Source organism: Musca domestica, unplaced genomic scaffold, assembly GCF_030504385.1.
Source record: "Musca domestica strain aabys unplaced genomic scaffold, Musca_domestica.polishedcontigs.V.1.1 16, whole genome shotgun sequence".
In the NCBI taxonomy this organism is placed as follows: domain Eukaryota; kingdom Metazoa; phylum Arthropoda; class Insecta; order Diptera; family Muscidae; genus Musca; species Musca domestica.
Window position 1 is genome coordinate 9274182 of NW_026712219.1, and position 25548 is coordinate 9299729.

A 25548-nucleotide genomic window follows, 5' to 3' on the forward strand; every position below is an offset into this window, starting at 1 on the left:
AATCGAAGCGTATAAAGTGGAATAACGTGTATATGACCGCCATTGCTGCTGTTGCATTTAATTAGTTACGCCAAACATAGAAATGCTTGCTCAAGAAGAGACAAATTTGTCTCCATGGCCATGTAGTACTGAAAAACAGCAACAGAAAGGAAACACGAAAAGGATTTCCTTTTCCAAACAAAGTATTTCAAGGATTTTAAAGTTGTGCCACTTGCCAATGGCTTAATGCCTTTGTGGTAGATTTTTAAGTAGACATTTCACAAATATTGCTGGACGCATTTTTTCGTTTAACCCTTTTATTAATAAACCCGTTGAAGGCATGTTCAGAATAGTTACTAAACATCGCGGGAAGGGCGGCAGTGGAATTTTATCTGCCCGTCTGTTGTCATTTTGAAAATAACAACAATTTATTTTAATTAACAAAACAACTTTTACTTTTCAATTTCCAGCCACAGAGGATAATGAAAAAGTGTGTGGTAGGTATTTAGTTCTAGCCAAGGGTTATTTGCCATTAACAATGAACGTTTAAAACTTAAAAGCTCTAAGAGACACGCACACACACACACTTCTCATCCACTTTCATGTTGTAATTAAATGGTGTATAAATACAAATTTGTAATGAATATCCCCCCTGAGAGGTGGATAGCGAATGTTTTAATGTTAGATAATGAAAATTTTATTGTGTCCTGTGATTTGATTGGTTTACATTGACATCCATTTAGGGTGGGCATTTGATTTTTTTTTTGGTTAAAATAACAAAAGTTTAACAGTCATTAAATCAACCGTTGAAATTGTCATAAAAAGGGGTTTTTGTTCAAAGTTCAAAATCGCCAATAAAATGGTTAGTTTTTATTGCCGTTAAATGAGGTTTGACAAAAAAGAGAGCTATGCTGGAAGTATGCCAATAAATGGAGGTCTTAGAAGCTGAAAATGTGGGGAAAGGGGGTCAAAATTTTTATGGGAAAAGTTTGAAAAGGCCGTATCATAAAACACTTTTAAAGTATTTATAAAGTGTTACAAAGAAAGCTATTCGTAGAAAATCTTGGAGAATGAATTTTGATTGAAAACGCCCTAGCTTGATGGATGATTGTGAATTGGTATTTTAATATGTTGGAGGGAAGCAAATTAGCAACGAACGTCAATTCTTATGAAAAACAAATGACAAAAATTCTGTTCTTAATAATGTAAAAATTTCAAAACTCCCAGTCTTGTTACACTCAAGTTTATGATGTATTGTACCATATGCCTAAATGGGATATTGTATATAATTTTTTTATGTCAAGCATTTTCGTATCAAATGTGCTTATATCGGAAAATAGAATTGGAATTTAGAAAGATTATATCAAAAAATCTTAAAATTCATTTATTTCTCAAAAAGTATGGAGTTACGTATGGAACACTTAAGTATTATGGCGACGACAGATAAAAAAGAATATCTAAAAAAGCCCGATCAACAATAAGCTCCAACAATTTTTGAAAAGATAACTATTTTCCCAAGCAGCTCTAGTGATAGCCTGTCTCCTAAGGACTTTCCACTAACATAACATAACCCTAACTTGAATATTGCGATAGAAAATTTAAAAAAAAATATTCATTTAAATTGAAGTATACCAATGCGGAAACATGAGGAATAAATAGCTTCAAACAAAGAGTAATGTTTAGTTATTTTGAGATGCACTAACATTACCAAAGAAACTTTTGAAATAAAAAGTTTTACGATCTTAGGTTTCCATAAAAACCAGGATTTTTGTTTAGAAGTATTTTGACAAAATAGTCCTTGAAACCGCTCCGTTATACCCTAGATATGTATTGCCTTAACCCACGAACATTGTCCTGGTTATGCTTTGACAACATTAGCTTGAATCCACGAAAATTGTCCTAGAGATTTTTGAAAAAAAAATTGTTTTTAAATTCCAAAACTTTGCCCAAGAAGTTCCTTAGAATTATGTTCCTAAAAGACAAAAAAGTTACTTATAGCTCACGAACATTTTATTAAAAGTTTTTGAAAAATACCTCCTTAAAAATCCCTTTAAAAATTGTCATTAAATTAGCGTACTTTGTCCAGGATGTCCTTGAAAAAAGGATTCCTTAAAATCCATGAATACTATGCGGAAAGACATAAAAACCGTATTCCTTAAAATCCATTAAAATCGATCAGGAAATCCTGGAAAATGGTCCTACTTTAAATCCATGAATACTATGCGGAAAGTCATAAAAACCGTAATCCTTAAAATCCATTAACATCGATCAGGAAGTCCTGAAAAATGGTCCTAATTTAAATCCACGAATATTGAGATAGAATTCTTTCGACATCTTTCCACGAATATTGTCCTGGACGACATTGAACAATTTCTCTTTAAATCCACATATACCATTGTCCTGGAAAAATACTATTGCAAATCTACGAACTTTTTATTAGAAGTCCATAAAAATGTCTTAAAAAATATTTATTTAAAAAAATTGTCGTTATATTTTCCAGGATGTCCTTCAAAAATTTGTTATCTATAATCCACGAATATTTTATGAGAATTCGTTATAAAAATCATTTTAAAAATAGTCCTTAAATCTGCTCACTTTTTTCAGGATGTCCTTGAAATAAATATTCCCCAACATCCACGAAAATTATTCTGTAAGTCCTTAAAAACAAATAGTATTTTAAATCCAGGAACCTTATCCTGAAAGTCTTTAAAAAAACATTCCTATATATGAGGAATTTTTTCTGGAAGTACTTTAAAAGATACTCCTTAAAATTCACGTACACTACTCTGGACATTCTTAAAAACCCTTAACAAATATTTTTTAAAAATAGTCCATAAATTCGAGTACATTGCCCAGGATATCCTTGAATCCTTAAAATCCACGAACATTATCCTGGAAGTGTTTAGAAACAGTTCTGAAAATCCAGGAACATTATCCAAAATGTTTCAATATATATCAGAAAATTGTCCTGGATGTCCTTTAAAGAATACTTCTTAATATCCACGAACACTTTCCTCGAAATTCCTGAAATCCTTTAAAAATATTCGCTTTCAAAAATGGTCCTCAAATTCAAGTACATTATCCAAGATATCCTTGACTAATGTATTCCTTAAAACCAACGAACATTATCCCGGAATTCTTGGAAAAAACAAAAGTTCCTTAAATTAAAAAATAACAAAATTGCCTAGAATTATCTTTGAAAATAAACCTTAAAATCGAAGAACACGTTACTGGAGTATCTTGAAATCCACAAGCAATGCCCTGGAAGTCTTTTACAAAGTGTTCCTTTAAATTCACGAAAATTGTGCTGAAAATAATCAAAAAATGTACTCCCTTATATACACAAATATTGTCCAGAAAGTCCTTTTGAAAAATGTTCTATAAAATCCGTGAACATTGCCATGGAATAAATACTACATAGAATCCACAGATGTTGTCCTGTACATCCTTTAAAAAGATTCTTTAAGTCCTAGGAAGAGTGCTTCTTCAGACCCAGGAATATAAGTTCTTTGAAAAAATTGTCCTTCAAATGTGCGAATATTGTCCTGTAAATCCTTAAAAAATATTCTCTTGAACTCAAGAATTTTTCCTGAAAGCATTTGCAAAAATATTTCTTAACATCCTCGAATATTGCCTTGCAAATCGTTTGCAAAATGTAGGAATTCTTTGAAATATTCCTTATAAATATTATGAAAATGATGTTCCTCGAAGTCATAGATTTTTTCCGAAAGTCATTGGATTATTTCGGGAAGTCCTTTAAAAATATCCCCCATAATCCCCAAAGAATTTGGCATAAAAATAACATGACACCCACAAACATCCTGACATGTCATCCTACAACATAAATTTTACTCAAAATCCTCATGCATATACTGCCGGAAGGCCCAGAAAAAATTGATATCCGCGAGAGTTGCTCCTAGACATCCTTGGAAAAAATATTACTCAAAAATTTATGAAAATCGCCTTGGAAGTCCTTTGTGGAAATATTTCCTTAACTCGACGAGTTTTTCTTTGAAGGACTCTTAAAAATTATCCTTTGAAATCTACTTAAGTCACGGAGAACTTTTTTGTAACAAAACACTACCTTATTTCAAAAATATTCCCAAAATCCACATCCATTCTCCTAGAAGTCCCAAACAATGGTTTCCTAAAATCTACAAAAATTACCTAGAAGTCCTTGGAAAATAGATGACAAAAATACGGACCTTAAAGTATTTTATTGAATAGTACCTCTAGTATATATAGATATATAAAAATAAAGAGTTTTATGATAAAATTAAAATAACAGTTATTCTGATATCGACAACACTCAATCGAATTCTTTTTCGCCTGATGAATAAATCATTATTTGTTTTTTAATTTTTTAAATCCAGAAGGTGAACTTAATTGTTAATAATTACCTGAGAGAACCCGGGTATAAACGTTGCTAAGGTACAAAATATAACCATAGTTTACACCACAAATCCATTAAAACTTATTTACTTTCCTACTTATATTCCCACCAGAAATAAAGATGTCGTGTCAGCCCATTTCGACGATAAATGCCTAACCCATTAAATTTAATGTAACCCCAGATGGTTGTTACAAAGTTTAACCCCAAAATTGCCATTAATGAAGTTCAATTAATTTCATGAGAAAACTGGCTACCTTAATTACACAATATTGAATAACATTAATAAACACCAGTCAAACGAAAAAGATCCCTTCGGGCTCCTTAGCATTTGTTTTTCACAGGTTTCGAATCATAGCACATTATTTCTAATCAGAAATTTGGAAAACAAATCTTCGCGTTGTTTTCTTTAACAACTCTTTTGGTGGCCTATTGCCGGTAGTTGAATGGTGGAGGGGGTTTTATTTATTATTAATAACTGGCATTTAAGTTACTGATAAAAACAGGTAACCTTTTGCTACCTCACCCAAGGGTAGAGATTATTTACCAAACACAAGTTAAATGCTAGACATTAATTAGAGATGCCTGGACAAAGTTTTACTAGAAGAAAAAAAAAGCAAAAAAGAACGAATAAATAAAAAGCCATTGTGGTTATTCTTGTTGATGTTGATCTTTGGGTGGGTAGCATCTAAATTGATTTAATTTATAAGGGGAAAATATTTTACAAATTATGTTGCTGTTGATCTTCGCTGAGGTTGTCATTGCCAGGCCACGACAAGCCAAGATGTTTGAATGAATGGACTTATAAATGAAGGATAATAATGACACGTTTCTGTGTACGTGTCACAGTGTTTCAGAGGTGTAGGTTACCGATCAACATTCTGGAAATTGTGAAAGAATAAGATATTCTTCAAAAAAAAAAAAAAAAAATAAATAAATAAATTTAATATAAGTTTGCAAGACCCGACTTCATCTTTCTTCAGCAATTAACAAAAATTAAAGTTACTCTCAAAAAAATTCCTTTCTGATAATTTAATTGTTTTTAATCCACAATAATTTAATAAAGTATAAATAAAGCATCTTTTTACAGCAATCAATAAAAATTAATATTATTCCAAAAAAAAAAGTTAAAAATAAATAAATAAAATGAAACAATTAAAAAGTAGCTGTCGGTTTGGCCGACTGATGTATACCCCCAGCTATTGTCCGTTTATTTAAATACATTATAATAATTCCAAATAATTAATAATCTGGAACCTTAATGGGAGTGATTCCGAGGGAGTTGGCCAATATTTTCCATTTCTTATGTTATTTTAAATAAGTTTACAACGTGAGAGATTTGAACTATATCGACTACTTTCTCCCTTTTATATCAAATATTTAATAATATTTGGAAAATTTTGAAATGTGCGTGAGGTACCAGATTTAAAAACCATCAGTCGGTTTTGCCAACAGAAGGGGTTGGCAGATATATATCATCTTCATAACAGATCTTGTGTTAGCAGAAATTAAAAAAACAGCAATAAAGTCAAACGCCATAATTTTTACATTTTTTTTAAATTTTATTGAATGAAAGCAAAAAATGTCGGAAATATCATCAAATTTTAGAATAAGTTTAGATTTGTTTGAATTGGTCACCTTTGGCAAGAATTATGGCCTTCAAACGGCCAATGAAACCGTAGTTTGGCGGTAGTTTGGCTCATTCCCAGCGAAGCGCTCGCTTGAGGTGATCGACAGTTTGGTATTTTTTAGTAACAACCTTGCTTTCCAAAATACTCCAGACACAATAGTCCAATGGATTGGTATCCCAAGATTTTGTTAGCCATTGTGGGCTGGAAATGAAGCGAGAAACATAATTTTGTAACCATTCTTGGATGGTGCGTGCTGAGTCCTATTGGAAGGCTTTAATACACCCTCCAGAATATTTTCGCGATAATATTCGGCATTATGGCTGCCCACACCATCACCATGGCCGGCGCTTGAGTTCTGGTGGCTAACCGTAGGTGTACATTTTCAGCTGACCTATTTGGCAAGTAAATAGATCATTTTTGATCGAAACAACTCTTTTGCTCTTTTGAGTGTAAGTAAGTTCTTGCACCTTTGGAATTTCAATGGCTTAACCCCAAGCTCTTTTTTCAATACTTGAGGAATTTAATATTGCGATATGTTCAGCTGACGAGCCAGAATCGGATTTTAATTTCGCGCTTATCAGCTTCATGGATATTAAAAATTTTGGCCCTTTGTGGGGGTGGTACCGGAAGTAGTGAACCGATATATTCCATTTTCACATTAGACCTTTGCTTAATAAAAATATTGGGATGTGTGATCGGTTCAGATATAGCTATAGCTCCCATATATATTTTTCATCCGATTTGTTATGTTTGTCCTCCGCAGCCGTAATATGCACTCTGCAACAACAATATTTGGGGAAATATATCAAATACAGCTCAGAAATACATTTGCCAAATTTTATCGAGATCGATTCAGATTTGGATATAGCTCCTATATATAACTTCGTCCGATTTACATTTTATTGTGCACCAAACGTCTAATATTTGTCTAAATGGGATGGAATTTGGCACTTACGACCGAATTGAGTTTGGAAGCTAGTATGTCAAATTTGGTGAAGATCGGTTCAGATATAGCTATAGTACCATATATACTGTTCATACGATTTGTTATATTTGTTACCCACAACCGTAATATGCACTCCGTAGCAACGATATTCAGGGAAATATATCAAATACAGCTCAGAAATATCTTTGCCAAATTTTGTCGAGATCGATTCAGATTTGGATATAGCTCCTATATATAACTTCGTCCGATTTACATTTTATTGTGCACCAAACGTCTAATATTTGTCTAAATGGGATGGAATTTGGCACTTACGACCGAATTGAGTCTATAAGCTAGTATGTCAAATTTGGTGAAGATAGGTTCAGATATAGCTATAGCTACCATATATATTGTTCATCCTATTTGTTATATTTGTTACCCACAATATGCAATATGCAATATGCACTCCGTAGCAACGATATTCAGGAAAATATATCAAATACAGCTCAGAAATATCTTTGCCAAATTTTATAGAAATATCTTTACCAAATTGTGCAACAAATGTGCAATACAAGTGCGAATTTAAAAGATACAAATGCTTCGGCATATTTAAATTTTAATTATAATCATAGCTTGTATGATTGAATTATCCCATAAAAACTTTTAACTGTTATGTGGAGCTCTACTAAATTAGCAAAGTGGTGTAGGGTATCATAAATTCGGCCCCGCCCGACTTTAAGACTTTCTTTACTGTTTTTATCCTTAGTTTAGGGGCCAGATATGAAGAAAAAGGAATGCTAACGAAAGACACTAAACATGAAATGCTGAATAAATTTTGAAAAACATGCCTAGAATTAGTGTTTTCCATTTGCCTTTGTTTTCATTCGACATGCATAAAAAGAATATATATACTACCGGTTCCCATACAGACTATACATATCGGAAATTACAAAAAATAAGCGTTTGCCCAAAAATCAAATTCCGAAACACTGTCCACCTGCTCCGGACATTCTACATTTTTTTTTTTGTTCTCCTACAAAAGTTACAATTGTTAAATGAATCCTCCTTTTCTGACTTTTTTTTTAAAGTATGGACAAAGTGATTATAACTTGGTCAAAAGAAAGGCTTACTTCGAAAGAAGAAGAAGATGATGATGACGATTATGTTGGTAGCAGTAATAGTAGTTGACAAAACTTTATCTAAGTTGCTAGGGGACTGATGGGCAGGGAAAATGGAAAATATAAACAAGAAGATTTGAGAAACGGCTAAACAACATTATTTTAATTGGCCATTTCGGAAATTTTCAAATGGGTAAGTTTACAACACAACTGAATATAAAGTAGTAGTTGTAGTAGTAGAGCCCCAAATAAATACATTGCCCGAGACTAGCCTTTGACTTTTTGCCATGACAATGACAAAAGTTGAAATCCAGTCCTCTACTCCGGCTGAACAATGCCATGAACATTTTTAATTAATTTACTTCTTAGCCAAGAAAACAGCAAGAGCAACACAGCAAAACTGGAGGGAGCCAAGTAAAATGTCATTTCAAATTCAAATTTAAGATTCTAACCATGTTTTTCTGTTTATGTTTTCCAATATTTTTTTTTTATTTTGTATTAAGATGTTTACCAGTAGTTAGCAAAGCTTTTTCCTCAATCTCGTTGAGACTTCTTCATCTCCTTCAACTACTTTTCGTACATCACAGATGGTTGGTTGTCGTCAAGTCTTGACTTTTTTTTTTGGTTTGTTTTCACAACCATGATTTCCATAACATTTTCTTTTCGGGGTTTTTCTTTCCGTTTTCTCTGCAGACAAGACCAATGAAAACATAATTCACTCAGTTTGCATGGCAAAGTATTTCTAATGAATGTTACCAAAATTTCAACACTATTCATAAGAACTTCAATATTTATTTTAATTAGTTCTATTCATATAACAGAAGGACAAAATAATTAGAAATTTACTAAAATCGTCATGGCAAATAAATAAAGAAGTTATATTTCTTCGAAACGTATTTTGCAAAATCTACACAAACGCAGAAGGATTCAATTCCGTTTTCCATGAAGAAGGGTGGCTACACTGAATACTATGTCAATCATTAGTCAAAAATGAAAGGTATTCACACAATAATTATCGAAATAATTAAATTATGTAATTGCAGTATATGTTTACTGTATGATTCTATATTCATTTTAAAAATCCCATAACATGTGGGGATAATTTATTCGATTGTTTCGAAACAAATATTAAATAATATTTAAAGCATTTGCAAGTGTTCACTAAATAAAAATAATCATTTTTTTACCAAATCTCTTAATAAAAACTGCAGCAATAAATATATGCCAGACAAAAATATCCTAAAATTGGAATTTTACTTTTAATTACACCCTACAACACTATGTGTTGGGGGTATTATAAGTTTGATTGGTTTAAAAATTATGTAACACCTCGAAATATTGGTTCCTCAAATAGGAAAGTATATATGGATCTTCCTATCTCGCCGAGATGAGTCGATCTGTTAATATTAATTTGTAATCACTCTACAGGTCGCAATTATGGCCCACTCCTCACGAAATTGAAAACGGAGGTAGGGCTAGTGCCAGAATAGAAGCCTATTGCTTTTGAAGATGATCACATAACATTTAGGGGTTGAAATGGACCAAAATTTTCTGACTTTGCAGTTGCTCTCTAGTTCGCAATTATAGACCAATATACGCGGAAAAAACATGGGGCTAAAGCTTAGAGCTGGGCAGAAGCCTTCCAATTTTGATATAAACATGTCTCTGTCATAAGCTGGTATTCCATATAGTATAGCCACTCGGAATGCATTTTGGCTAGTATTTGCACTCATTTTGTGGAATAATGTTGGGAGAATACCTTTTAATATGCTTCAATAGGAAGAAGACATTGTTAAGACTTCTTTTAGGGGAAGACCTTTTAGGAAACTTCTATATTGCGAAGACCTTCTAAAGGATTATATAGAGAAGACATTCTATTGAACTTCTATGGGGAAACCTTCTACAGGAATTCAACAGAAAGAAAACATAAAAAATACATACCATAAAGATTTTCGAAAGATCTTCAATACACTGAGGAACTTTCTAAAGACCAGAAGTCCTCTGGAGTACTCCTAAAAATATATGTTTTTTATACTCGACGATAGGAAGGGACACTAGAAAAGGCATTGAAGGGATTTTTTTTTTGTTCATTTCGGAGAGAAAGTCTTCAAAAGGTCATCTTTAAAGTGAAAGTGATTAAAAGTTAGAAAGAATTACCTTAAGGAACCTAATAGAGAAAAGACCTTCTATAATTTTTCGATGAGGAAAAGTCTTCTACAGATTTTTTAATTTACTTCTATGAAGAGAAGAAAATTGAACAGTCTCAGAGGATCTTAGGTCCTCAGGGGTTGCTCTAAGATCGTTTGTACATGAATGATGGTTGAATCCAGATAAGACTCTCCGTTGCTCTTGCGAAGTATAGAAGTCATTTAGAAAGTATTCTGGGTGCAGGAACATTATATGAATATTACCGAACATACTTCATAAAATGTTTGTGCCAAAAATCTCGGTAGTTACATTGGGATGGTCTAGCGAATTGGTAGTCTAATTATGGGTAATAGATTCTTTTGGTAGGACTATTTCCCGATTTGCAAAGATATAGGGTCTAATCTCTTCAAAATTTCGTATAAAGATAAAGCGTGGGCCAGAAACTTAAATATGAACTCATAATCAACGACTATTATCCCTCTTTTATCTGTATTATCTTTACCTCTTTTTTACTTCTATCATAACCGAAGACGAAATCTGAGTCTATGAAAATACCCAGTTTTGTCCGACACGTCGTACCGGCATAGGTCCGAATTCTAAGCAATTTTTGAGGGATTTTTCTTGTGTAAAGTTTTTTACTCTTTTGCTTGTGTGGTAATACAAAAAGTCGCAAGATTTTACATTCAAGTTCGGTCCAGATCGCTCCAAGAACTTTAATTTCCTTCCGAATTTCCCATTGATATCCTTGCAAATTCGGTTCGATTTCGGTTCGAAAGCCGCCTAAAACTTTAGACTTTCATCCGACAATTCGGTCCGAAAACAGGTCAACCACTCCATATAACTTTCGGACAGAAGTCGGACCGAATGCGCAACCGAAATCGGAATTTTTATTCTACTTTTGGTCAGCACTACCAGTAGGTGTAAAATAATGGATTATTCCTACAAAGTAAAAGAACTGATTTTCCTCATCACTAAGTACCATCGGAAGTTCGTCAGATGGATAGTTTGAACAGGACCCTAGTCCGATAAAATTTTAAAATGTGGAAAATTCTGATCGAATCATATGCTGATGGACATCGACAAAAATACACAACTTTTGATGGAATCCAAATGTCCTGTAATGAAATTTTCCCGTTTCGATTTATAAACAAGTAAGTCGTGCGGGGCCGACCATATGGTACCCTACAACACTACAATATGTTAGAAGAACTTTATATCCAAATACATTTTGGACAATTTCGCTTTTGAAATTATGTCACGGAGCACCGCCCAGATATTACCCTTAGCAGTTTGAAGAGGGACATTTGCTCAATGCTGTTAGTCGTAGAGGTTCATTTTACAGCTAAATATAATCCAATGGCCATCCGAAATGCTAGAATTCTTCCCTGCCCTTAACTCCCCTCTCAGGTGTGTCGATTTGCTTCAAGTGTGTAATCAGGAATTTTTTCTGTTTTGGTTCATTTCAACCCCTATAGGCTCTTCTGAGAAAATTTTCGTGAGGATCGGACGATAATTACAATCTGTATATAATAATCCCAACCTGTGTTGTAATGTGAAAAAATATTACAAAATATACACTTCAATATTAAATCAAATTGAAAAAATCGTATGCGATAAAAAATTTGAAAAAATAAAAAAATGTCACAAAATACTACAAAATCTATTTTAAGATAATTATTGGCATCTTTTTCCTTAGATCTTATACTTTTATGCCAAAAGGGCATTCTAAATTGACAATATTTGTCAAAATCCGTTCAGCCATACTTGAGATATAAACACTTTAGCTAACATCCCCTTCCTCTGCATATACACAATGTATATATTTCGCTTTTTATATCCGATATATTTAATATCGGCATCTACGTAACGGTCAGAATTGACCTATTCGTCTATTTGTGATTTCACCGGGATTAAAAATATTCGAGATTTAATGGAAAATTTGAGTTTTATTTAATACAAATGTTATGGTCTTTTTTCACCCACAAAATTTTACCGGATGACCATCAAACTTGGTAGACTTCTGCCCAGCCCAAAGTTCTAGCTCCATTGGTCTATAATTGCTACCTGTAGAGCAACTGCAGAATCAGGAAAGTTTTCAGTTTTTGATCCATTTCAACCCCTAAGTATTATGCGATAATTTCCAAAAAGAATAGGGTTCTATTCTGACCCTATCTCCACCTCCATTCTAAATTTCGTGATGATCGGGCAATAATTGCGACCTGTAGAGTGATTACAAATTAACATGGACAGACGGACGCACGGACATACATAGCTAGATCGACTCAGCTCGGCGAGAGGGGAAGATTCATATATACTTTCCTATGTGGAAACCAATATTTCGAGGTATTACATAATTTTTGGCCCAATCAAACTTATAATACCCCCCAACACATAGTGTTGTAGGGTATAAAAACGTCTTGAGTTAATTTCACTTCCAAATAAGAACAAATATATCCAAGGTCTAGTCTCCACAACAAACTGTCGATGTATTCAATGCTGTCAGCCCAATAAAGTGTCCAATTGTGCAAAATTTTCATCGAAAGATTTAAGCAAAGGCAATCGGACACAAAAAAAAAACCATAAGACATCAGCAACAGGACACCCTGGCAAACAACAGGACATTGTTTGTTATTTATTTTTTTTTACTTTTGTTGTTATTTATAATCTCCCGAAATATCAACAATTACGAAAACAGCATTGGGTGACAAGTCCTTCTTCTTCGTTTACTTCTAAACAAAGCAAAGCAACTTTGAACTTTTCTTGCAGTATCCGTTTCCTTTTTGAAGATTGTTTTTGTTGTGGTTGTTGTTGTAGTATGACACGCAGCCAGACTTCTTAACATTGTAAACAATGATACTTTGAAAAAAAAAAAATTAATATACTAATACAAAATATACACAACAACCAAACACCATGCTATCTGCATACCATTGTCACAAAAATATTTTGTATTTGTTGTTGTAAACTTTACAGACATGATGACAACAATAACAACATGCTGTGAGATCAAATGAAACGGCAAAAAAGCAGAGCTTGAGGAAGTCGGGGGGCCTATAATTCTAAAGGCAGTAACATCCGTGCTCGAAGATATCGATGAAAATAAGAATAATTGAAGGAGTTTGATGCTAAAGCGTCTTCTGCCGTTCTATGCCAATCAAGTTAAAATAACAAAATACTCAAACGAGCTGATAACTTGTCGGAGTTGGTGAAGGAAACAACAAAATGATGTAACCATTCAGGCAGGCAGTCAGCCATGGATAACATCGATGTCGATGTGGTGGGGCTGAGGCTGGGCTATTGTCATCAGTCTTAATTAAGTTGAGTGATATTAAAAACAGTTCATAATGAAATATTTGTTAGCACAACATTCAACACTTGGTTTTGGTTTTTAACTCCTACCGGCTGTGTTGCCTTGTTGCAGGGGAAGGGGTTGGCTGGTTTGGAAAATTGTTACAGTGGTTTGGAATGTTTGATAAAATAATTGTGAATGAATGAACATAATGAAAATGAAATTCCATGTAGAAGAAAGGAACAAAAATTAATGATTCGGTGGAGGGTATATTAACATGTCATTCCGTCTTTAACTCCACGAACTACTGATGTAAGACGCCTCAAAGAATATAGATTCTGGATCAGTGTGAAGTTCCAAGTCGATTTAGCAATGTCTGTCTGTCTGTCTGTCTCTTGTAATCTCTCTTTCTTTCCTTCGAACTAATTAAGATAGAGATAGAGGACGAAAATTTTGGAATCGATTTGAATTTTGCCAGTAGGCAGGTTAAGTTCTCCTAAAGCCCCCATATATATATATATATATATATATATATATATATATATATATATATATATATATATATATATATATATATATATATATATATATATATATATATATATATATATATATATATATATATATATATATATATATATATATATATATATATATATATATATATATATATATATATATATATATATATATATATATATATATATATATATATATATATATATATATATATATAATGACACCTATAATATTCGGTATATTGATGATTTTAGCGACATGATCCACCGATTTTTTTTTTAAATTTCATATTTGAAGATCGGAATCGGTACTACAGCCTATGGCTATGTACTATGTAGGTCCACGTCTTCGTATAGTCCCCATAAAAAAAGTTTTTTAGTTTAGCGGTATTTTTCGACAGATTTACTTTTTTTCTTTTTAACTTTCTCAAGCTCCTTCCAAGTGGTGGGGGGCATTTAAAGTTCGACTGGTCTGCTGCTTCTTCGTTGCTTAATTTCGGCTGCATTCGAGCCACTTGAGTGATTTTGTGTTATATTCTATAGAAAATTACTTGAGAGGTCTTTTTATCCTTCAGAAAACAGCTTGAACAAGATTTTATCGATTAGAAGTTCACGGTGGCCTTTTATTCAATAGAAGACCACATGAGTGGCTTTCTTTTCTCAAGTATTTGAGTTTCAATGCAAGTCTCTTTGAGTGTCCTTTCAATAGAATACCTACAATTCGGACGTCTATACACCAAATATCACTTGTAGAAGATGAGCTGCTATCCTACAGAAGTCTACTGATGCGGTTAGAATGCCACTTAGATGGAAGCCATCATAAGTTTTCTAAAAAATATAGATGTCTGTTTTCAAACAGAAGTAAATCGCGGTGCTTTCTGTCCAAAAAAATCTTTAAGTTGTTTTCCTATACTGAAAACATCGCTTATGTTGCTTCTATATAACAAAATAATCTTTGAATCTCGAATGGCTTGTGACAAAACCTATTCAATAAAAGAGCTTTTTTCTATAGAAATCTCACATTCAATCTGACAAAGTTGTATTATTTACTTTCTATCCCAGAGAAGTGTCCTTTCCGATATAAAAGTGACCTTCTGGCCGTTTCCGAACAACTTGAGCTATCTTCTATACATATAGTCTTATGATTTTGAATAATACTTGATTGGTACTCTATTGTGGAGTTTTTTTTTTTCAAAATTTGGTTGAGGCAATAAAACATTCTCAAATTACTGTTCGTGCCATCTATGACAATGCTGATGAACAGGAAACACAAGAAAATTGATTTTAGTCATTAGAGCACATCCTTTGCCAGATGGTTGAAACGAAGCCATTTTTGCTAGGAAGACAATGAATTTTCTTTTTTACGTTTTAATTTTTCGATTTTGCCAACATGAAAAACAGGCGAAAACATAAACTTTCCATTGACTAATGATGATAAAATGAATACAAAGATGTTTTATGATAAATTAAAATTTCGGCAAGTCTATGGTGGGATGGGATAATAAATTAAAGAGAGACATAAGGCTCAAAATATCTTTAATATTTATATTTGAAATTCCCCCAAAGCTTAAATTGACATAACAAAATAATCAGAAAAAATTTCCATGAGCCACCAATTTAAATCATTTTCACCTTTTTGGGGCGGAAATGATTCAAGGAAAAATCTCCCTCAAAGGAACCGCACAAAACCACAATAACAAATTCTTGATGTTTCCACCCAATTGTATATTCTCTTTCTCTTCATGCTCAATTATCCTCAGCTAAAAATTTCAGCTCGTGTCCTAAAGTCCCCATAAAATTTGTTCTTGTCCCCATCACGATAGGCGGCCTCAAGCTTTTGACACAAATTTATTTTCCATATTTACAAGTAAATTAGCTTTTTACGAGTGCGGGTATATGTATGTATATATTTTAATTTGTGACTTACCCAAACCGGTCATGGGACCAAACACCGTATTATCCTCTGTTGTCGTACAATTCCAGCGGCGATTTTTAAATTGAAATTGACATTCCTGCAAAACACAAAAAAAAGGCAAAGCAACGATGTGAGAGTAAGACCAACAAAAATAATCCCAAATAAATAGCGGCAAAATAAATGTTAATATTTTAATTAAATTATAAAAATTATACCCAAACAAAATAAATAGAAATACATGAGAGACTAACATATGTTTTTACACAAATGATTATTTTTACATATTTCAGACATATACTCGCACATACGTTTATAGAATATGAGATAAACGAAATGAGCTACAAATTTTGTATAAATTGGAATGAGAACACTGGGAGAAAGTTAGAAAGATGGTAAAAGAGTTTTAAATTGAATATATATAAAGTATAATTCGAGTGTTTTCAAATAGATAGAAAGCCAATCAAGTGCACTCCCATAGACAGAATTGAGTGACAAAATACATGCGAGCTTGGAGAGTATGAGTTTTATAAAAAGTTTACTCTCCACTCTACTGTTTTATGTGGGAGTGCTAGCGAGTCGTCTTGTTTGTAAAATAAAAGTTAGAGTCAAAATGGAGTAAGAATTTAGTTTAAGAGTAAAAACGAAATAAAACTATTTGGAACAAAATATTTTGTAGAAAGAAGGCAAATTGTAGTTTATCCACTCTTCTAAAGAACAAATGCCGATGAAATGTTCTTTTGTAGATGAACAGAAATCAAATTTTTCTCGATTTTACGAGATGTTTACTCTCAGCTCTTTTTTTTTTTTTTTTTTTTGGAAGCGCTCTCGAGTACTTCTGTTAGAAAAAAATGGTGGGAGTCATAATTTTCGAAGTAAATAAAAGTTTACTCAATAGTGAAATAGTGGAAAACTTTATTCGAGTGGTATAAAAGTAGGAGTATACTCATTTTGAGCACTCCCGCTTGAATTCGAGCTATGTCGGAGCTTGATCTTTCAATGGAAATGGTATTTTATTTGTTAATTTCCAAGATCACTCTCACTTGAATTCGAGCATCCCGGAGCAAGTTTTTTCAATAGAGTTAGCATTTTATAGAAAGAAGACAAACGAATGGTACAATGTAGGCCATTTAAATGGATTTCCAACAGCAACAAAAGTTATTTTCTAAAGACACAATTCCGATAAAGTGATCTTTATAGATGGACAGAGCTCATATTTGTTCGAATTTACTCGGGAGTAGAAAATACTTGACAGAAGGAGTGTATTTTACAGAAGTTAGAATCTTACAAGAAGTTTTCCGCTCTTTTGTTTTATATGGAAGCACTCGTGAGTACTTCGGTTAGAAAAATAAAAGTGAGAGTAAAATATAACTCGGGAGTGAAAAATGCTTGAGAGAAGGAGGGTTTGAAAAGTACGAGTTTGACTAGAAGTTTTCTCTTTACTCTTTTACCTTATATGGGAACGCTTTAAAGTCTCCTGTTTCCAGAATAGAAGAAGGAGTCAAAATGTTCGAAATAGAGTAAGAGTTTGCTCCAAGAGTGAAATCGAGCGGAGAACATTATTTGAGATTTATTTTATATTTCAGAGCTTTTTGAGAAAAATCCACTATTGTGGTCCTCTATAGATTGAAAGTTACTCGAGCGGTTTTGGAGGGTATATTAAGTACGCCATTCCGTTTGTAACTCATCGAAATAATTATTTTATACCTAACAGAGTATATATATTCTTGATCAGCGTAAAATTCTAAGCCCTGTCAGTCCGTATGTTGTAATAACGCTAGAGTCAAAACGAATTAAGATAGGAAGCTAAAAATTTGCACAGATCTGTCTTTTGCGTGTAGGCAGGTAGAGTCCGAAGATGGTTTATTTTTGATGATTTAAGACACATTTTTCAATGGAATTGTCCGCAATTCGACACAAGATGTTTTCTGTGGAAACTTTACCGCCTGTAAGATAATTGTCTATATATATACTCAGTATTTTGATAATTTTAGCTAAATTGTTCAAATCTTCACAAGGAGTTCTTCTGAATACTTTACCTCCCGAAAAGAATTGTCTTTATATGACCACGATATCGTTTATCCCCCATATAACGATACCTTCCAACATTCGGTATTTGGATGATTTTAGGTACATTATTCTCCGGAGTTGTTTCAAATTTGGGTAATGAAGTTCGTAATGGGTAATACAGCCTATGACAAAAAAATTGCGTATGCACGCCCACATCTTCGTATAGCCCCCAATATAGCGGCTATATTCGGTATTTTTAAGAATTTTACAGAATTTTTAACGGATTTTGTTTATTAATTTATTTTTGTTTGAAAAATCGAAATTGTGATGGGTATTAAAAGTTCGGCCCGGCTTACTGCTTTTTTACTTGGTTATTTATTAATTTATTATTATTATTATTATTAATATTATTATTATTATGATTATTATTATTATTATTATTATTATTATTATTATTATTATTATTATTATTATTATTATTATTATTATTATTATTATTATTATTATTATTATTGTTATTATTATTATTATTATTATTATTATTATTATTATTATTATTATTATTATTATTATTATTATTATTATTATTATTATTATTATTATTATTATTATTATTATTATTATTATTATTATTGTTATTATTATTATTGTTATTATTATTATTATTATTATTATTATTATTATTATTATTATTATTATTGTTATTATTATCATTATTATTATTTATTTATTTATTTTTTTTTATAAATCCAAATGGTGGAGAATTCGGCCCAGCCGAAATTACTGCATTTTTACTTGTTTTTTTTTTTTCAGTGGATGGAAGTTATCAGAAAATCAAATCCCTTCCACTACTAGTCATTTAAATTCCATTGTCTTTTTCAGAGTGTACTTCTTTCTCTAATACAAAACTGGTTTCATCGCATATATTTTCCCCATAATTTAAACCAAAATGTTTGTATGCAACAAAAAAAAGTTGCACACAAATGCATAAACTTGGTCAATTTACATACATTCCGGACCAAACTATGGGAAATATGCTGCGGTATAATGCGATATTACCACAATCAATTATATTAAAATTTGTTGGTTGGTTGTTATTAGTTTGCCCCTCGCCCCACACATCCGGCTGGGAAAAGGGATGACAGAACGGATATTTTTTCGTTGTTTTTACATTTATATACAAAAATTGAAATATTTTGAAATCATATTAATTCCAGTTGATGTTTAAGCTATGGACTTTGTAATTTCAGCATTTAAATGCGAAACTATTTCTAAATGAATGAATTACTCAAAAAATATTTCAAAAATAGCATAAATATTATGTAACTCCAGAGCAGACAAATGGAAAAGTAAAAATATTTAAACACAGACGCGCGAACTGATGTGTAGTGGAGCATAAAATGATGATTGTGATAATGTGTGGGAATATGGGTGACAGCACGATTCAATCACTAATATCAGACGGGAAAAAAATAATTTTTCTTTAAAGTAATAATATACCATTCTAAGTGGAACCAGACCAACCTGAATGAAACAAGGAATATTAGATCTAGAGCGCTACTGGATATCAGGGAGATATATACTTCTCTAACGAAATTCAGCCACAACGTGTTTTAAACTTACATTGAGTCACCCATATGCATGCACATATTTTATAATTTCTAATTATTTGCTACAAAAATTTAAAGCCATAACTTCTCCCTAATTGATATGTAAATCATTGCAAGCCGATTGCTCATGTCAAAATATGATACAAAAATTCCAAAATAATAGCGTTATTGTTGTTCTAATTTTTTTTGCCAATAAATAATAATAACAATAACAAATAAAATTGAAATTAAAAAGGCTTTAATTCTGGTTATTTAGAATTCAAAATATAATTAATTTAAAAATAATTAAAAACATTTATGGGTAATATAAAATTATATTTGGCTTTAGAAGAAACCTATAACAATTTTGGTTGATTTAAAGCGCGATGGATTTAAATCGAAATTGAGTGATATTTATGAAAAATAAAGTTGAAACAAAATAATAATGGGATAGAAAAGTTTTTAGAAGCTGGGGGAAAATGATGTCACTAGAATGGATATTTTTTCATAAGAGTTTTTTTTACAGAAAACCAGATAATCTTTAGAAAGTACCACACAAAATTATACTTTATCGAAAACTAGAGGTAAAATCAAACAAGAAGTTCTTTCCATAAAAGACCAGCAGATCTTTCGCAAAGGACCAGAAAGTATTCTCATGACGGACAACTTAATCTTCCCAAAGCTTTGGATTACAAGTGTGACGCATAGGGTTTTTGGTTTTATAAATAACCAAAAGCCTTTTTAATTGAACAAACGATTTTCCGTAAAAAGTTCTTCCTAGAGAAGACCACAAGGATCTTCCCATAGAAGACCACAAGTGTCTTCTAATAGAAGAACGGAAGGGTCTTCCCATAGAAGACCAGAAACGCTTTTTCATAGAAGACCAGGGTCTTCTCTTAAGAGACCAGAAGGCATTTTCACCAGGACGTTCTTCTCTTAGAAGAAAAGAAAGGTCTTCTCAAAGGAGACCAGAAGAGCCCCTCGCAAAAGACCCAATGTCTCATCATAAAAGACCCGCAGGTCTTCTCATAAAATAACCGCAGGTCTTCTCATAGAATAACCGCAGGTCTGCTCATAAAAAACCGCAGGTCTTCTCATAGAAGAACCGCAGGTCTCCTCACAGAAGAACAGCAGGTCTTCTCATAGAAGAACCACACGTCTTCTCATAGAGGAACCGCTGGTCTTCTCAAAAAAGAATCATTGGGCTTCTCATAGAAGAATCGCAGGACTTCTCATGAAAAAACCGCAAGTCTTCTCATAGAATCTCATGGAAAACCGCAGGTCTTCTCATGTAAAACCCGCAAGGTTTTCTCGTGGAAAACCCGCAGATCTTCTCATAGGTCTTCTTATAGAAGAACCGCAGGTCTTCTCATAGAAGAATCATTTGCTTCTCATAGAAGAACCGCAGGACTTCTCATGGTAAAACCGTAAGTCTTCTCATAGAATCGCCGCAGGTCTTCTCATGGAAAACCGCGGTTCTTCTTATGTAAAAAACGCAGGTCTTCTCATGTAAAAACCGCAGGTTTTCTCATATAAAACCCGCAGGTCTTCTCATAAAAGACCAGAGGGTCCTCTCATAGAAGACCAGATGGTCTTTTCCTAGAAGACCGGAGGGTCTTCTCCTAGAAGACGAGGGGTACTTCTCTTAGAAAACCGATGGATATTTTCCGACAAGACCTATTTGTCTTCTCGTAGAAGACAAGACCGAAGGGAATTTTCAGAGAATTCCGAAAGTTCGTTTTGTTTGTTTTGAAATTTTTTATTTTTTTTTTATATTAAATTTTTACTTTATAAATTTTGTATATATTTCCATATACTCTCAGTATTTTTTTATATATATGAGTGTCTTGGTAACCTTTTTAAATGATATTGAAAATTCCCAAAATTCATTATATTTTTTGCAATTTACATTTAATGAAGCATTTTCTTAAAATAAATGTACTACGCCCACATTTTCCGCCATAATTATAATTATATTTTAAGAAAATGATAGGTGTATCTTTATGATCCATCTCATTGCATTTATAATAATTACAATGTATTTCCTTGAAAGCAAATACAAAATTATTGTTTCTTTCGTTTTTTTTTTTTTTTCTTTTTTTCACCCACCATATAATGTGGGGTCAAATTGAGAAGTACAAAGCAGATCAAAAAAAAAAAAAAAAATGAAACAATGTCAAAAACATTCTTGACATGTTCTGTCAAAATACTACCAATTAATTAGAGGAAAAAATGGCTAAAACAAGACCTGCCTTTGTTAACGCATACACATAAAAAGTGGTAGCAACCTCCCTCCATCCTTATCGGCGAACACAAAAAAAAAAACTTTGTTTCAGTTTTTTTTTTTTTGTGTGGTAAGAAAATTTTGATAAGGTTTTTTGTTAATCATATTTACCATCAAAACTTCAATATGAATTTTTACGAAGAGGAGGCTTTATTCATGAACGCGCCCACTCTCTCATAATGTTGCAAAATGAGTGAGGTTGAAAAAGAAAGTGGCAATGGGTGATATGGGGCTAGTTGTGGCCCTAAATATTTATTTTTAATTTGTTTTTTTTTTTTATTTTAATAAGGAAAATGTGTCTATGGTTATTTTCGTATCGTAATGTAAAATCTTGGAATTTGTTAAATCTTAAAAAATTAATCTCTTGCATTACGCTAAAATTATAATGACTTCGATTTATTTGTCTTTATTGTAGTCTCCTGCCAAGTTTCCTACACAATTGCCATTTTCTAATTTAAATACCTTACAAGATATTTTTTATTCTTTTCTTTGCAACAATCATCATAAAATAGCAAGTCCTTCCCCATCCCTCATACTCATTGTGCTGGCCTCAAACCCAAATTTGATTGTAATTTATATTCCGTATAATTAGTATCTCTAACTTGTCCAAACAAATCTCCTGTTATTATTGTTAGCAACTTGTTGTAATAATGGTTGAGAATGGAGAAGACTGCCAGAAGGGTATACATGCATGTCTTCTCTTATATTCCAACCAGCAATAAAAGCATTTCCACATGTCCTGGTGTGGGTGTATCTTTCCGAATTTCTCCGAATTTTTGCCATGATTATGTACATGCATGTAAAACACATGATTGTGTGTGTGTTGTATGTAAAAGTTGGAAAGATTTATTTACTTCCTCTCTTTCTCGGTGCTTCACACAATAACTAACAATTATGGTTTTTGGTTGTTTGCCATGTTTTGCCAAAAAAAAGGAAATTTATGTAAAGGGGCAATATGAGTAATAAGCCAAATTAATAATATGGTTCTGTTTGAAAGGGGATGTTTGGGAGAATGTGTAAAAAGTTCAAATTATGATAGAAAAAGCTTAAATAGAAAAATAAAACAAGTAAACATTTACTTTAAACTTTAAATAAAATGAAAATTCTAGTAATTGTTATAAAACAAGTTAAAAAGCAGGCCGTGCCGAACTTTGATTACCCTCCACCATTTGTAACGAATTTAGAAATTTTCAAAAAATAAAACCCGTTAAAAATTCTGTTAAAAATCTTAGAAATGGAGAATGCAGCCGTTATGTTGCGGTCAATACGACGTGTCCTAAGCCGTTACCATATTGAAATCCGAAACTAGAAATAAACGGTGAATAATGTAGCTAAAATTATCAAAACACCGTATGTAGGGAGGTACCATTATATCAGAGCTATACGAAGACCTGGACCTACATAGACAATTTTCTGTTACAGGCTGTAGCATCCATTACGAACTTTAAATACGACATCTCAAACAATTTCGGTGAGTATTGTACCTAAAATCGTCAAAATACCGAATATAGAGATGTACTGATTCATGGGGCCTGTACGAAGTCCTGCACCTGCATAGGCAATTTTCTGTCACAGACTGTGGGTTGAACTCTAAATACGTAATTTGAAACTACTCCGGTGAATATAACCGAATATAGGGAGGTACCGTTATATGGGGGTTATACGAATACGTGGACCTGCATAGACAATTTTCTGTCTGAGGCTGTAGAATCCATTACGAACGTCAAATACCAATTTCGAAACAATTGTGGTAAATAATGTCGCTAAAATCGTCCAAATACCGAATATCGGGGGTACCTGCATAGACAATTTTCTGCCATAGTCTGTAGTATACATTTCGAACTTCAAATACTAAATGTGAAACAATTCCGGTGATAAATGTCGATAAAATCAACAAAACACCGAATATCAGAAGGTACCGTTATATGGGGGCTATACGAAGACGTAGATCTGCAGGGACAATTTTCTGTCTTAGTCGTTAGTATCCATTTCGAACTTCAAATGCCAAATTTGAAACAATTCTTGTGGAAAATGTAGCTAAAATCAGCAAAATACCGAATATCGGGAGGTACCGTTATATGGGGGCTATACGAAGACATGGACCTGTACAGACAATTTTCGGTGAATAATGTCGCTAAAATCATCAAAATACCGAATATAGGGAAGTACCTTTATATGTGTGCTATAAGAAAACGTGGACCTAAGTGGCGCATTTACGAACCTGCCTACTGGCAAAAAAAAAACATGTGCGCAAAATTTTAGCCTTCTATAACAATTCGTTCGAAAGATAGCGTGATTACAACAGACAGATAGACGGACAGACAGACAGACGAACTTCGCTAAATCGACTTAGAATTTTACGCTGATCAAGAATATATATACTTTGTTGGGTCTGACATGAGTATTTCGTGGAGTTACAAACGGAATGACAAAATTAATATACCCTCCATGGTATGGTGGAGGGTATAAAAAGGTGTCAACAATTGTCTCTTAGAAATTTTTCAGAAATAAGAAAAACATTTATTCGAAACTTGAAATCAAAGGTAAATTATTTATTTGTTAAAATGTTAGAGAGAAGTAAATATTTGGCAAATGTTCAGACAATTTTCCTAGGAGAAATCCAAGTTTCTACAATCAAATGAAATGAAATCCGGAGGATGTATTTCCGACAAATTCGTATTTTCTTTGTAACTACTCAAATTTCGTTACTAAAAATGCTATGCTCAGCCAGTCAGTGACACATAAATGCTCGTTTCAGCAGAATAAGCAGAGTATATTTGAGCAAGTGTCACAAATAAATTGCCATTTTATTGCGTTTTCTTTTTCATTACTTAAATTGTTTAGGGGAAATGGTCAAGAATCGCCTGCAATTGTATTCTCGCCCTATGAATACAGAGGTTTTTTTTTTGATAATTTCATATTTCAATAATTGATCGAAATAATCAAATAACGGTCGTGGGACCTCCTGTCAATTTAAACACCATCAAATCCGGTATTATTTTTAAATATTATGGAACTTATTTATTATTCAACATTTTTAACACAGAAGGAGTGGAGGATATATAAACTTTTTCCTTCCGTTTTTAACTCCTCGACATACTTGTGTCAGGCCCAAAAAGGATATATATTCGTGATCAGCGTTGATTTAGCGATGTCCGTCTGTCTGTTGTAATCACACTATCTTTGGAACTAATTAAAATTGAAGAATAAAATTTTGAAACTTGCGAGTAGGCAGCTTAAATGAGCCAGGTCAGCCCATTTTTTTTTAATATAGCCCCCCTACCTCTCAATATTTTGATGAGTTGCTTCTACAAAAATAGAAGACTTTTAACGACATTCATTAGTAACAGAAAGCTTCTTACTTTGCTCCTACACAACGATTTTCTATTGTTTAAAAAAGTATCACTTATTTCGAATTCTATGCTCTTGACCCCACAGCTATACTCCCATTCCTCTTGGAATGGAATTTATGATTTCAAAATTTGCACAGCCTAGAATTTCATCATGCTTCCATAGAAAATGTTTCGTTTTGTGTTCCACTAACTACCATAACGAAATTTAACGATCCTGTATTCATATTTCACATGAAATTTAAATAAAATTCAACTTTTCAAAACTTATTCAGCCGTAAAACTTTTTCCCTTCCCCTCTCTTCTCTACACTACTTTTTTGTGCAAGTACTTAACAAAAATACCAATAACTTTGATGCAAGTGGTTGAGGGCGAAACAGGGGGATATAGAATGTATTTTGGTTT

General features: G+C 32.6%; 1 protein-coding gene across 2 annotated transcripts in view; it reads right to left on the reverse strand.

Moving 5' to 3' along the window:
- The window catches only part of LOC101892275 (protein Wnt-5), a 398457-nt gene that overhangs the window by 102397 nt on the left and 270512 nt on the right, over nucleotides 1-25548 (reverse strand). For both annotated transcript variants that reach the window (XM_020036814.2, XM_020036815.2), the window contains one exon: nucleotides 15926-16010. In XM_020036814.2, coding sequence (XP_019892373.1) covers nucleotides 15926-16010 — 85 coding nt within the window. The remainder of the gene's footprint in view (nucleotides 1-15925; nucleotides 16011-25548) is intronic.